This window comes from Sabethes cyaneus, chromosome 3 (assembly GCF_943734655.1).
Source record: "Sabethes cyaneus chromosome 3, idSabCyanKW18_F2, whole genome shotgun sequence".
In the NCBI taxonomy this organism is placed as follows: Eukaryota; Metazoa; Arthropoda; class Insecta; order Diptera; family Culicidae; genus Sabethes; species Sabethes cyaneus.
In genome coordinates this window covers 249,885,026-249,898,454 of record NC_071355.1, presented here as the reverse complement: position 1 = coordinate 249,898,454, position 13,429 = coordinate 249,885,026, and the positions used below count along the sequence as shown (strand labels likewise).

The 13,429-nt window shown below is 44.6% G+C and overlaps 1 protein-coding gene across 1 annotated transcript; it reads left to right on the top strand.

Moving 5' to 3' along the window:
• The first annotated feature begins 1,573 nt into the window (after positions 1-1,573).
• On the top strand, positions 1,574-13,215 carry LOC128744625 (maternal protein tudor). Its single transcript, XM_053841774.1, has 8 exons — positions 1,574-1,698; positions 2,411-2,497; positions 2,622-3,970; positions 4,030-4,658; positions 4,718-4,879; positions 9,009-9,652; positions 9,711-9,933; positions 9,995-13,215. The coding sequence occupies exons 3-8, from the start codon at positions 2,666-2,668 to the stop codon at positions 12,510-12,512; spliced, it is 5,481 nt and encodes a 1,826-aa protein (XP_053697749.1). The 5' UTR covers positions 1,574-1,698; positions 2,411-2,497; positions 2,622-2,665; the 3' UTR covers positions 12,513-13,215.
• Positions 13,216-13,429: the final 214 nt, after the last annotated feature.

Sequence of the window (13,429 nt, the reverse complement as noted above, 5' to 3'; positions counted from 1 at the left end):
TTAGCATCGCGGTGAAGCAGTTAAAAATGCCAATATATATTAATATTGTAGCATGAAATTCAGCTATTTACTTGTTGAACAATCTAGAACCAAATTTCAACAATGAAAAGATTAGGTTCCATTTTGATTCTGTATTTAATATAAGTGTATATTTTTATAAACCTTTTCTGCGACGATTTCGACAAAAACAATCGATATATCCCTCGGTTTTGACATCTCAGCCCAATTAACGAAAGTCTTTCACTAAACGGGCTAAGAGCTTAGTGCAATTAGCGAAAGTTGACTGTATTTATAGTTATGTCAATGTTAAATTCAAATTTGATAATACTTTACTTTTAATTCAAAACTGTCATTTTTTTGATTCAAATAGAATTTCGCTTTGAAACAACAATAGTTTCAGGTTGTTATAAAAATATTTTATTGAGGCTTAAAGCAGCCTTCATTTTGTTTGAAACAAACTGGAGTTCAAACTCTTCCTTTCATGTATTTTATCTTCAACGCATTCATTTTTAGCCCAATTCTTCTAGACTCCTCTTTCCGTCTGGCGTAGATTGCCTCCGCCGTCGCAAAGTTCCTAGCTATGATATCGAAGTCATCTGCAAAGCCTAGCTGTTAAGGTGCTCGTCATAATACTACCCGTCCACCTCTCGATCACCTCACGTTCGTTCGTGAGCAGATTACCGTCTGGTTCCCGACACGTATCGGACTGCGGCACATAACCCTTGCGGCCGTTTATCGTTAGCACGGTACAATTCTTCCGTCGCCTCGCGATCTCGTTCTTCCTGTTGGCGGAAGACCGAGTTTTGCCTGTTCCGTGCTTGTTTATATCGCTCTACATTCGCCCTCGTACGGTGTTGCAGCATTCTCGCACGTGCTGCATTCTACTCCTGCACAAATTGCTCGCATTCGCCGTTGAACCAATCGTTTTTTCGGTTTGCATTTATTGTACCTAGTGCCGCTAGAGCAGTACTACCGATGGCGGTCTTAATGCCATTCCAGCCATCTTCAAGAGTTGCTGCGCCAAGTTGCTCTTCCGTCCGGTAACAAAGCGTGCTGCTCACTTTTTTGACTGCTTGAAATCATCGCAAAACCAATCTGCTTGGCTTTATGTAAGTTATAAGGGTCTGGCAGGAAAATTCTTTTGTGGGACATTGTTTGATAATGGGGTTTCTAAATAAAAACAACATTGGTAATTTTCTGAGTGGTGCATCAAAGTCATCACTTTAGTACATCTGGCATCCCTGGTTTCCATCCTCATCGATCTCGCTCGCAGAGATGCCAGAAGTGAAGACATGTCTTCATTTTGAAGACATTTTTGTTACAAAAAAGTGGAATGTCTTCACTTGAAGACATGTGAAGACATGTCTTCACCATGCAGTTTAAATGGGCGGAAAGCCGAAGGAAGACAAATGAAGACATTTTTCCTTGATTCGTGAAGACTTTTCAAAAAATCACCTGGCATCCCTGCTCGCTCGTCGTCGGTCGCTGATGGTCGCTCCACTTTCAAACGTTCCCCATTGCTGCTTATTCCTTTTGTTGCATTCTGCGTGGAAAGATCACTTTGCGAATTCCTTTGCTCTTTGAACACGACGTACAGGAGGTTTAGAGGCCAGTTGAGCGAAAAAAGGTGCAGTTTTCGTTACAAGATACTAATTTCCAGTGATAAATCGGATTCTGAGCAGCTTATTTTCAGCAATAGTAAGTATATCATAAGCTTTGGCTCGTAGTCTAGAAAAGACCAATCGGAAAATTGCGTGCTTTCCTTTTTCTTAATCGGACGAAGAAATTTGCTTTATTTTTCTTCTCTTGTACGGAGCGTCGCAACTGCTGCTGCTACTTTCCTTTGCTTCTGTTCGATAAAATTCAATTATTTTCCATGTGTTGGTATGGTTGGTAGGTTGAGCAGATAACGTAGCGCTGCTTACTTGCAACAGATTGCGGTATCGCTTCTGCACATCATTTTTGATCAATTTTGATCCAATTTGGGTTGGACAGCTGTTGTGATTTTTATTTTCTGTTGTGTAATTGGGTGTCGTAAAACTAAAAAAAAACCTATTACAATTTCTAATTAGATTGTATCTTCACTCACAAGATATGTACATGGTTTTTATTCCGGCAATGTTTGTATACAATTTCAACCAAGTATGGTACGTAAAAGTAAAATGAAATGGAATAAATTCTCAGGGTTCTTAAATTGGAAAAAAGTAGTAGTAGTCGATTTTAACTTTGAAATAAATTGGCAGACCACCATATTTCTTATTATTGATATCATATCCAATAAGATATTCATCGTTCCTTCAGTACCTGCCTGAGGCTGAGATTCTTTACAACAAACATTTTTCCGATCGAGTTTTCCTTGAAAATTTTTTGAAGAAAAAACGATGTTTTAAACTTTTTCATTTATTTTTAGCGTTTGAACGTGTACTTGAACAACTCCTTTTTATTAAGGAAAATGTTTTGAAAGGTGTTTCGTATGATATACAAAACAAAATATCAGGTAAGTTTAAAAAATAACCGTTATTTTTAGGTGAAAAATCTGTGTGATTAGGTACGTTGAGGCTAAATCCTATTTCGAGTTAATAATTTTGCAAAACAAAATTAAAATTAATTTTCTTTTGTAGCTCTGTTACAGTTTACGATTAACCCTTAAATTGCAACCGAAACGATGAATACGAGCGGTCGTTTTCAGTCGGCGAAAAATTTGCAACCGGCACGGTCACTACGGGATCCAGTACAGAACCGCCACGGTCCGGGTGCTTTTAGTCCGATAGCCGAGCAAATTAGCCCCTACCAGCAGCAGCAGCAGCTACCGATTCGCTCGCAGCAGAACAGTATGTTAAACGGCACTGGAAATAACGGCTTCCGATCGCTAGCGTCACCAAATCATACCCTTAATGGGAACGATACCTATGGGATTTCGAAGAATGGTTTGCGTCGACATGATGTGTTGCGTTCACCAAACAGTAGCTTCGGAAGTGGCGTAAGCAGTGCCAGCAGCGCTAGTGGCAAGGAAATTCACACTATCGTCACGTTCAGCTCAACCACTTTGTCGATCGGCTCAACGCACCAGGTTTACGTGTCGTTCGTCGAGAATGGACCGAAACTTTTCACCGTGCAGCTGCAAACGGCGGAAAAGGCTCTCAACGAGATGATGGATTCATTGGTGCGGATTCCACTGAAACATCTCTCCCGCAAGCCAAAACTGGGAATGGCCTGTATCGCCCGCTTTTCCGAAGATCAAGTCCTCTACAGAGCATTGATAATGGGTATCAATGTCGACTCCTGTTTGGTGTCCTACGTTGACTACGGAAACAGTGAGACCGTTGATTTCCAAAATTTGTACGAAATTCCGAAAGAGTTTTTGAAGCATAAGGTATTCTCCATGAGATTCACACTGTCGAACGTTAAAACGGTGGAAAATGCTAATGCCGATATTGCTGGACTGTTTTCTTCGTTGGTTTTGGATAAATTGCTTACAATGAAAGTAATGCCACTAGAGGGTCCTGCCTTTGTTCAATACTGTGAGTTGTACGATCGGAATGAGAACGTCCTCAACAAGTTGGTTGATATGTGCAAGTCTAAACCGCTCAAATATCCGGAAGCTATTTCTTTGGACCGTGGAACCAGCTGTATGATTATTATCCGGTACATCGAATCGTGCAGAAAGTTCTTCGTACAGTTGGTAGATAATCTCGAATCACACGATGCCTCAATGGACGAGTTCAGCGATTTTTGTCGCAAAAGCTCGGTGATGTCGGAGCTGAATTTGCGTGATCCATGTGCCGCTTGTCTGAACGGTGAGGGCGATTACCGGGGGGAAATCATCGAACAGGTCGGCGGTAAGGTTAGAGTAAGACTAGTCGATTATGGCTACGTTATTACCGTGGAAAAGAGCAAGATCAAACGTCTGTCACCGGCTTTTCTGGAACAACCGCCGCAGGCTATCGAGTGCTGTCTGGATGGTTTTCTCGTACGTTATTGCATTTTAAACACAAGCTTGTCATAATTTTTAAGTTATTTTCATTGTAGGAACTAAGCGATGATAACCTCTCAACGACTCAGTTGGAAATGCTGGCCGAGAACGAAAATGGCGACCGCAAGCAGTTCAAATTGTTCGTCGTAGACGTAGTGAATGGGGTTTGCATCGTTAACCTGCTGGACGAATCTCTTTCTCCGGTATTGAACGTGTCAAAAAGGTTGCTGAAGCTGCGAAATCCTGCTAAATTCATCAAGGAACAACAACAATCAGCACAAGCACATCAGCAAAAATCCGCTGCGGTCGCCAAACCAACATTCCAACCTACTCAGTCGATTCCGGCACAGCGGACTCCGGCACCAGCTACTGCTGTTCCCTCGCTCAACCCATTCCATTCGAGTTTGCCCGTTTCGGAAGTTACCAATGCTTCCCAAACGTCATCTATACTACGAACGTCCGAGTGTGAGGTGATAGATTTGACCAAAGACGACTTTCAAACACCACAGTACCAACCGACGGTAGCTGGAAACAATTACAATTCCACCGGTTATCGCTCCGGACCCGCAAGCATTCGAAGCGGGCGCGATGGTTACAGCTCCAGTCGAGACGGGAACAGTAGCTTTGGCAGCAGCAAAAAGGAGCGCTTCCAGCGTCCGGACATTCCACGATTCAACAGGGAACGGTATGTTGCATGCCAACAAGATCTTTATTTATCACCTATCAATGGTTTTATTTTTGTAGAAATTCAACTCCGGCCTACGTTGAGCACGACGATCGTTGCGAGGAGAACAACAGTTACGATTATCAGGACAACCGCGCTGAACGCGAAAAGAAAGTTGCTCACAGGGATCGTCCTAATGACACGGGAAGTGAGTCTGGTTTCAACACGTTGTCAGTTGAAAGGTAAGTGTTTTTTAAATCGACAAAGTCGCGGGCGCCTGCCAAAGGGGGATTAGGAATTATTATCTGGGGTCCAGGAACTGACGGATAAAAGCACTATTGTTCAATAGCAGCAATAAGAGCAGAAATAATTCTGTTGCGTCATGTGCAATGGTGTTGCGCAATTCCGAGGAACTCCCCTTCGACAAAAAGTTTCCGATCATCCTATCGTGATCGCACAAGATCACACAGCGGTTGATTCAACACTTCCATGAGGAGTCGGGCACGCACGAAATGAGACAGCGGCTTCAAATTTCAAATCTGCGTGTAGAAATCCAGAAGATTGCTGATTAATGCATATGGTGCAAAGTGCATAAGTGCCTTCTCAGATCGCCGAGGATGTCGAAAGGAGTAGCATTGGGTGGCCGTAGTCACTTGTTTAGCCGTGAGAGTAGTGCACCATGAAGTAGTGCACAGGCTAACGACGGAGTCTTATCGGATGACTATCGCTCGTTTCCGTAACAAGTTCATATCTGTAGGGCGCCAAGTCATATCTATTCCGACAATGCTACACGCTTCCAGGGAACAAACAACGAAATGATCCAGATGGCGAGCCTTAATCAACAGTGTGCTGAAAGTGTGGCCAGTCCCTCTACCGTACCGCCTGGCACTTCAATCGCCGCATATGGGCGGCATCTGGGAACGCATGGTGTGATCGGTTAAGAAAGTAATGCGAGCACTGGACGATGAAAGGAAGCCGACGGACGAGATTCTGCAACAAGACTCGGTGGAAAAAGAAGGCGCTGACCTGAAATCACTTTCGGGGGAAACAGTGACCTATGCCGGTACAACTGTGGAAGGTGGGTCAATAGAACTTGCTGAGGCACTGCAGAATGACTACAACAGGTCCAAAATCACGTCTTACTGGGAAAACTACAGAGCTTTCCTCACCAAAGCTGAGCTACGCAAAGCCAAAAGAAAATCACGAGTTAAATTTTGCGAAAGCATGCAGCGGCTACGCGTCTGCAGAAAGCGATGTCCAATGACCACTGTTACCACCAGGGAAACTGCAAGTTCTAATGAACACGCACTCGATAGTGACTACTGGACAAGACATAGGCGGGCAGCGGCGAAATGGGTCATTACTGAATGTGCCAAATGATTCGGTTCTACTTGCACGCCGATTGTTTACGGAGGCTTCGATCAATTGGGCAGTCAGCTCTTTGAACCTATGAAATCTCCGGGTTCGGATGGTATTCGGATGGTACCCATTTTCTTACAAAAAACAAACGGTGTTATAATGTCCGAGCTCATCACCCTCTTTCGGGTCAGTTTCAGTTTGGAGTATGTCCCGGAGAATTGGCGGAAAGTAAGGGTGGTGTTCAAGTTCATACCTAAGGCTGGCAAAAAAGACAAAACCACGCCTAAGACTTTCAGATCGATAAGTCTGACCTCAACGCGTCTTAAGCTGATGGAGAAAATCACGGATAACTATATCCGCAATGAGCTTTTAAACTTCGTTACATGTAAATCAATATGCCTACCAACGCGGTATATCTACGGAAACCGCACTGTACTGCTTAGTGACGTTAATTGAGAAATCGCTCAAATATCAAATAACAGCACTTGTGCTTTTTTTTGATATTGAAGGCGCTTTCGATAAGACGTCCTTCGAGTCAGTTAAGACGACTCTCTGTCAAAAGAGAACCGACCACATTACAATGAGCTGGATTCAAGCAATGCTCTCGAGTAGAGAAATTACAGCATCATTGGGAGATACGTCGGTCATGATTTCGGTGATCAAAGGATGTCCACAGGGAGGAGTTCTCTCCACCCTGCTCTGGTCACTGGTGACCGACGCCCGACGCATTCCTTCACAAGCTATCACAGCTTACAAAGCTTTGAACGAGGTCTGCGGTTTTATAGATCATGAAAACCTAATTCGATTGCAAGAATTCCTGACGGGTGATGCACTAAACTTGGTCAGTGGGCAACAGCTTCTTCCGCAGTCGGTCCCAAGAGTCATCGAAAAACTTCGTATGCACTATGGTCGTCCGGAGCAACTGCTGAAGAGTTTTCTGGAAAAAGATCGGAAAAGCTAGCTAGTTTTATTCCCTTCGGATACGCGGTAGAGTAACTGTGCGAACATTTGGAAGCTTCGGGACTTCAACAACGTCTGGTCAATCCTCTGTTGATTCAGGACTTGGTCGACAAATTATCCGACCCCGAACAGCGGGAGTGGGTCCGCTATAAAAGGCACAAAAGAGAAGTTACTTTGCGAATCCTGAGGAATTTTCTCATGGATGTAGTGGCGGATGAATGTGAAGCTAATGAAAATGGACAATGCTAAAATGAAGCTGATGGAGAACAGAGCATTATTTTGTCACAACTCGGATACGTTGAGTATTGAAGCGAACAAGCGTAAGATCCTGAAACCATGCAAGGTATGCCAGAACACGAACCATCGTCTGAGGAACTATCCAGAATTCAAAAGGCTTTCGTATTCCGATAGGTTAAAGCTGGTGACGCGCCAAAAATTATGTTGTGTGTGCCTAAATAAACACGGTGGACAAAGCCGACTCAAAATCCGTTGCAATGTGGCAGATTGCAACGAACAGCATAATACATTGATGCAACCGGTCGTAATCTAGAGCGCAAATTCGGTCAAGCGAGTCAGACACTGGTGCAGAAAGATTTGGCGAATCAGTTTGGCATCCAGCGGTGAGCAGGAGGGTTTGACGATCAGGTGGACAGAAGCTGATGCTGCCGTATCAAAAATTGGGTTCGAGCGAGCTAATCACACGTTACGAACACATGCGAAATCTGCCGATTGAGTCGTATGACGGACAAACGAAACTGCTGATCGAGCTCAATCACATTCACTCCTTCGCCCGCTTAGAAACGAAGGCTGGTGAAGTTAAGACATCAATCGCAGTGCGATGCAAGTTATGGTGAACGGTGTACGGGATTTACGTTATTCTCTTCTAGTGGCTGTACTATATACTCGGTGGTGATCGTGGGAAGAGTTGAAGAACTGTAGTCGACGAACAGATAGCCGTTGCTGCGTTCACACCAAATAACCCCGGGATGGTTGAGATCGCCCAAAATGAGCAAATCCCCGGAGACGATGAAATTGAGGAGAACAGCGTCCCTTACACGATCCGGTGGGAAATAGATGGCGCACAAGTATGAAGAGCGATCGGATGATTTTATAGTCACCCAAACTTGCTCAACAGGTAACCAATCGTATTATAGAAACGCCACCGCCCGTTGATTTGCGACTGTTGTGCGCGCTCTGGTCACAACGGAAGACTTCGTAGTTCGATCCGAAGATATGTGCGGAAGAGGTTCGCTCATTACGAAAACAATTATATCGACACACGTCAGCAGATAGTTGAGAACGCTTGCGTTCATTCCGCCCACATTCTGATAATACACGTGAATGTTGTGCTGGACATCGCCCGTAACAGGTACAAGCCATTGCTACGGAAACTTCAGGAAACGAGGATGGACTATAAAGTCGGGGTAAATGCCTGAGATGAGAAAGCAAGTTGGAAACCATCATCACCGGCACCGAGCACAGGAACGGGACGGCTCTGATGGAAGCGACTGATGGCATGATCGACGGAACAACGATGCTCGTCTGTGACGGACGGGTTGGGGGGCTCTATCAAACTTTTTGCCGGCCGTTCCGTTGATGGAGACAGAAGCAGGGGGCGAATCATCTTCCAATGGTCTAGTAGTCTTTCAGTGCCTGGATAGGTTAGGCTTTGGAAGTCCTGTTTCCCACACGAAGGGCCGGGATGACTGTTGTACACTGGTGGCAATAGCTTGACTCCCGAAGTACTGTTGTCGTTGCGTACTACATTCGGACCCTAAGACCCTGTTTGCATCGGTCCCGGATCTCTGTTGGAAGACGAAGGATTGTTCGCTGGCCCAGCATCAGTCGGGAGGCGCTCAGGTGAACGCATGCCAATAACCCTTAATGATCGTAACTCCATTGATATTGTGCTATTTTGTAGAAATTCGACAGGGCCTTCTGTCCAATTCCACCACATCCTAGGCAAGCAATGGTGTTCTTATTCCCCTACCCTCTTTTTTACTTCAAATAATTCAAACCAATGATTAATGATTTCTTCTGATTTCCCAACAGGCCCAGTTCATCGATCGACAGTTTAAGATCCGTCGGACCTGATTTGCTGGACGATTATGTCCCGTATGAATTTGTCCTACCGGAGCAGACGGTTCCGATGAATACTAAAATGGCGATCAAGCTAACCTGGTGGGTATCGCCGGAGGAGTTCTACGTTGTGCTGAAGGATAATCACGGCAAGTACGACGATATGATGAAGCAGATGCAAAAGTTCTACAAAAACAAGCCTCCGGTGGATGATGTTCCCCCCGTTGGCTCCAACCTAGTTGTACGGTATCAAAAGTATAACACTTTCTATCGAGCGCACGTGTTGAAGTACAACGAAGCGCTCGGCAAGTTCAAGGTGGAACTGTTTGACTGCGGCAACAAAACGATCGTTACCGTCACCGATCTGTGGAAGTTGGACAAACGGTTTACGACGCTACCAAAGATGGCCCTCCAGTGTACGTTGGCTAACATTAAGACCAGCTGTGATGTAAAGGAGCTGCAAAATAAGATCGACAAATATGTGAACAACGAGCGGTCGATCGATTGTGTGGTTCTGGACCGAAGCGAGCAACGGTTCGTTTGTGAGATTGAAACGAACGGGGCTGATCTGAAGCTCGCGCTGCTGAAGGATGAACTAGTTGCTCAAGTACTGACAGGTAGGAAATTGTTTTTTGGGAAAATTCTTTAGTACAAACAAACACAACTTTGTTCTAGATGTTGATCTCGACCGCTTGAAGGGTCAAACACTGAAGGTGAAGCTGATTGATATGAAAGGTCTCGACCAGTTCTGGGTGAAGATTTTTGGCAACGATGCTGTGCTAAATTGTCGTCACGTGGAGTATGCAGCCTACGAGTCATCCGTGGTGGCTGATATTCGAGCCAGTTGGCTCGATCAGTTCTGCTACGCACAGGTGGAAGACGTATCAAATGATGAAAGGTTGTTGGTTTTCAACTTTAGCCCAAAATGGTTTTTCCTATTAACACTAATTTATTTTTAGATTGATACTAACTCTGATGGTACCGCCCTTTACGGCTCAGAATCCACCGACGATCGTAGACATGCCTATCCTACAGAATAAATTCATCGTCCGTGTGACATACGTCCATGAACCAAACTGCGTGTACGTCCAAAATGTGAAATGGAGCTCGGAGATCGAAAAACTGCTGGACGACCTGTACGATTACTACGAGAAGAACGGCGAAGTCGTTCAGAATCTGCAGGTGAACGAACTGTGTGCGTCCAAATCGGCCGATGGCAATTGGTATCGAGCGAAAATCATTTCCCTGCAGGATGTGGACAACATCGAAGTGCTGCTGGTGGATTACGGCAACCATGAGCGGGTTAAGCATCAGGAACTGAAAGTGTTGGAAGCTCAATTTCGTGAGGACTGCGCTTTTGCGCATCGTGTGTACCTGCCGATGGCCTGCCTCAACGAGGGAGACGAGGAGCTGTTGAAACAGGAAATCGCTCTGCTCACGGGCGGTTACGAACTCGAGCTGACCATTCTCGACTATCGGAACGATATTTGGATCGTTGACATCACCTCGAATGATTACAGCATCATAAGCGTCTTCAAAGACAAGCAGTTGGTGAAGAATTTGGACTACGAAGAGATCGTAAACCAGAAGACGGCGGCACCGGTCGGTGTCGGTGTCGAGACCGCCGAAGAAATGGTCCCGGAGAAACCGGAAGAAACAGAATCCGAGTCGTCGTTGCAAAAAGTAAAAGCCTTCGTCAGTCACGTGGACAATCCCAATCAATTGTTTGTGCAAATGTGTTCCGATACGGACGATTTGGACCAACTGCAGGAGAACCTGCAAATCATCGCCCAAGCGCTGCCTCCGCTGAAGGACTTCTCCGTTAATCGCTACTGCATTGCTCCCTATTCGGCGGATGATTTGTGGTACCGCGCGCGCATCATCGACAGCCATGACGATTTAATTATTCAATTTATCGACTACGGCAACAGTGACGTGATCACTAGTAATAAGAAAAATGACCTAAAAGATGTTAACGATAGTTTGATGAAATTTAAAATTTATGCCAAACAATGCTCTTTGCTGGCGACTCCGGCGGGTGGCAAAAAGAGCTGGAACGAGGAAGCAACCGGGATGCTACGAGAGCTGGAAGAGGTGGAGGTACAATTCCTAATCGAATCGCAGGGTGTGAACTATATTACCCTGAAGAGCGGAACGAGAGACCTAACGGAAGAGTTGATTTCTAAGCAATTGGCCGTCAAGATGGAGTACGTTTCGTCCGGACAGCATTGTTTCACCAGTCACATCGAGTCGATCCGAGAGTTTTATCTTCAGCTGGAGCGCGAAATCAATCCGCTAGATGTTATGGCAGATTATATGGCACGATACGAGGAATTTCCTCTAGTGGACGATCCCCAGGTTGGATCGGTTTATGTTGCCGAGTTTCCCGACGATGGGCTTTGGTATCGCGCACGAATCCTCTGTATTCTGGACGACAAACAGTTTGAGGTTTTCTTCCTGGACTATGGCAACACGTCGGTGGTACGGAATGTGCGTGAATTGGATGGGTTAGTGGCTGAACTGCCGTCGCTCTGTACGAAGTGTACCCTCAAGCTGCCGGATGGCGTCAAATCGTGGTCGGAAGAAGCGGAAGATAAATTCAAGGAGATTGCTGCAATGGGTGAAACGGTTTTCACCGTTCAACTCCACAACCCCGGCACGGTGGCTACCGTTGAGCTGTTCATCGAAGATGTGAACGTCGACGAGCAATTGATAAATTTGTGCGAGAAAGGCGCGGCCAGCGTTATGAATTCTAGCTTCTATCTTAGCGAAGATAAAACAACAGACGATAGTTATCCTCTAGAAGGATATGTGTTCGTAAGTCATGTAAACTCTCCTGCAGACTTTTATATCCAGTTTGGAAACACGTTCGATGCTTTGAAAAACATGGAAGAATTACTCGCGAGTAAAGCGGCTCAATGTGAACGCCTGACACACGAGGAAATCTACGAAGGCATGTACTGTTTGGCCTATCTAGTTTCGTACAACAAGTATTACCGTGCGCAAATCATTTCCGCTGCGAATCGGCAATACAAAGTGCAACTGATTGATTACGGCTTCACGTCGTTGGCAACCGACCTGCGTAAAATGCCAACCGGTATCGAGCAAATATCCCTCCTCGCAAAGAAATGCTGCCTCGAAACGTACTCTCCCAACGAGCAGAACGTGCTGGATGTGGTCCAGAAGCGGTTCGTTTCGCTCACCGATTCCGGTCGAGCTAAATTTTCCTTCGAAATCGTTAGTAACGACGGTGAACCGAACATCGTTCGGCTCTTCACCGAGGATGGCAAAAGCGTCGAAGATCTGCTCGAGTGTGTCGAGCCCGGCGGCGCCGACGGTGCGAACAATAACTACAACCATAGCAAGGCCACGGCGGCTATTGCACCTCCTCCACCAACTCCGGGCGATTTAGTTAAACCGGCTCGCTCCAAAACGAAGCAAGCTTTCTTCCGATCAAGAAGTGACCTTGAAATGTGAACAAACAATAAAGTGCGCTGTGTTTAGAGAATAAGTTACGAATCGAGACGAAAAATCAAACAAAAATACCAAAATCGAAATTGTTACTGTTACTGTTACTGAACTGAAACTAATATTTATATTTTCACACACTAGTACTAGCACGTAAATGATTTATTCTACACAATTCTATATAGAAAGCTGTATCATTTATCCTATGCCATGTATCAAAATGGTTGCGTTTGGTTTTAGTAGCGCAATATGGTTTTACAATTTTTTTTAGTTAGGCTTGTTCACTCATTAATTATCATAAGCAGACAAGCACCCTCAGTCAGGACAATCACAGTATGATACAAATCACGAACTCATTTATTTAATCCTAATCTAATCGAACTGATCTTATGATTTCTCTATATATATATATATCGATATTATACTCCAAAATAATTAATACATTGATGCAAAACATCTTCGTTCAACGTAGATGCGCGAAAGGATGTAACACGTGTCGAATAAACACCCAATAAAGTTAATCGTAAGTCTGGAAACTTATTGTGCAATTGGCACCAACCAAGCAAGCAAGCAAGCAATAACAACTGAACACAACTCAACTTGGTTTTGCATAGCAAATGCCTTAATTACAATAATATTTATTACCTACATTTAAATAATTGTTATAACACACGAGATGGACCTATTTTATGGTGAATTTAGAGCAAAAGCAATAAATATATCTTTCATATGTAAACGTTCGATTGTCTCTTTTCTTTCTAGTGAAAAAGTGTTATTTATCTTGCAGCAGTTACTGATTTTTGATTCATATTTTAAAAATACACATCGAGTTATAACGTATCGAAAATGACGAAATGTACCGTGGGACAGTTTTGCTTCCACCGACAGAGTAGGCTATGGCTGTTTGAATTGGGGGCATTCAGTAG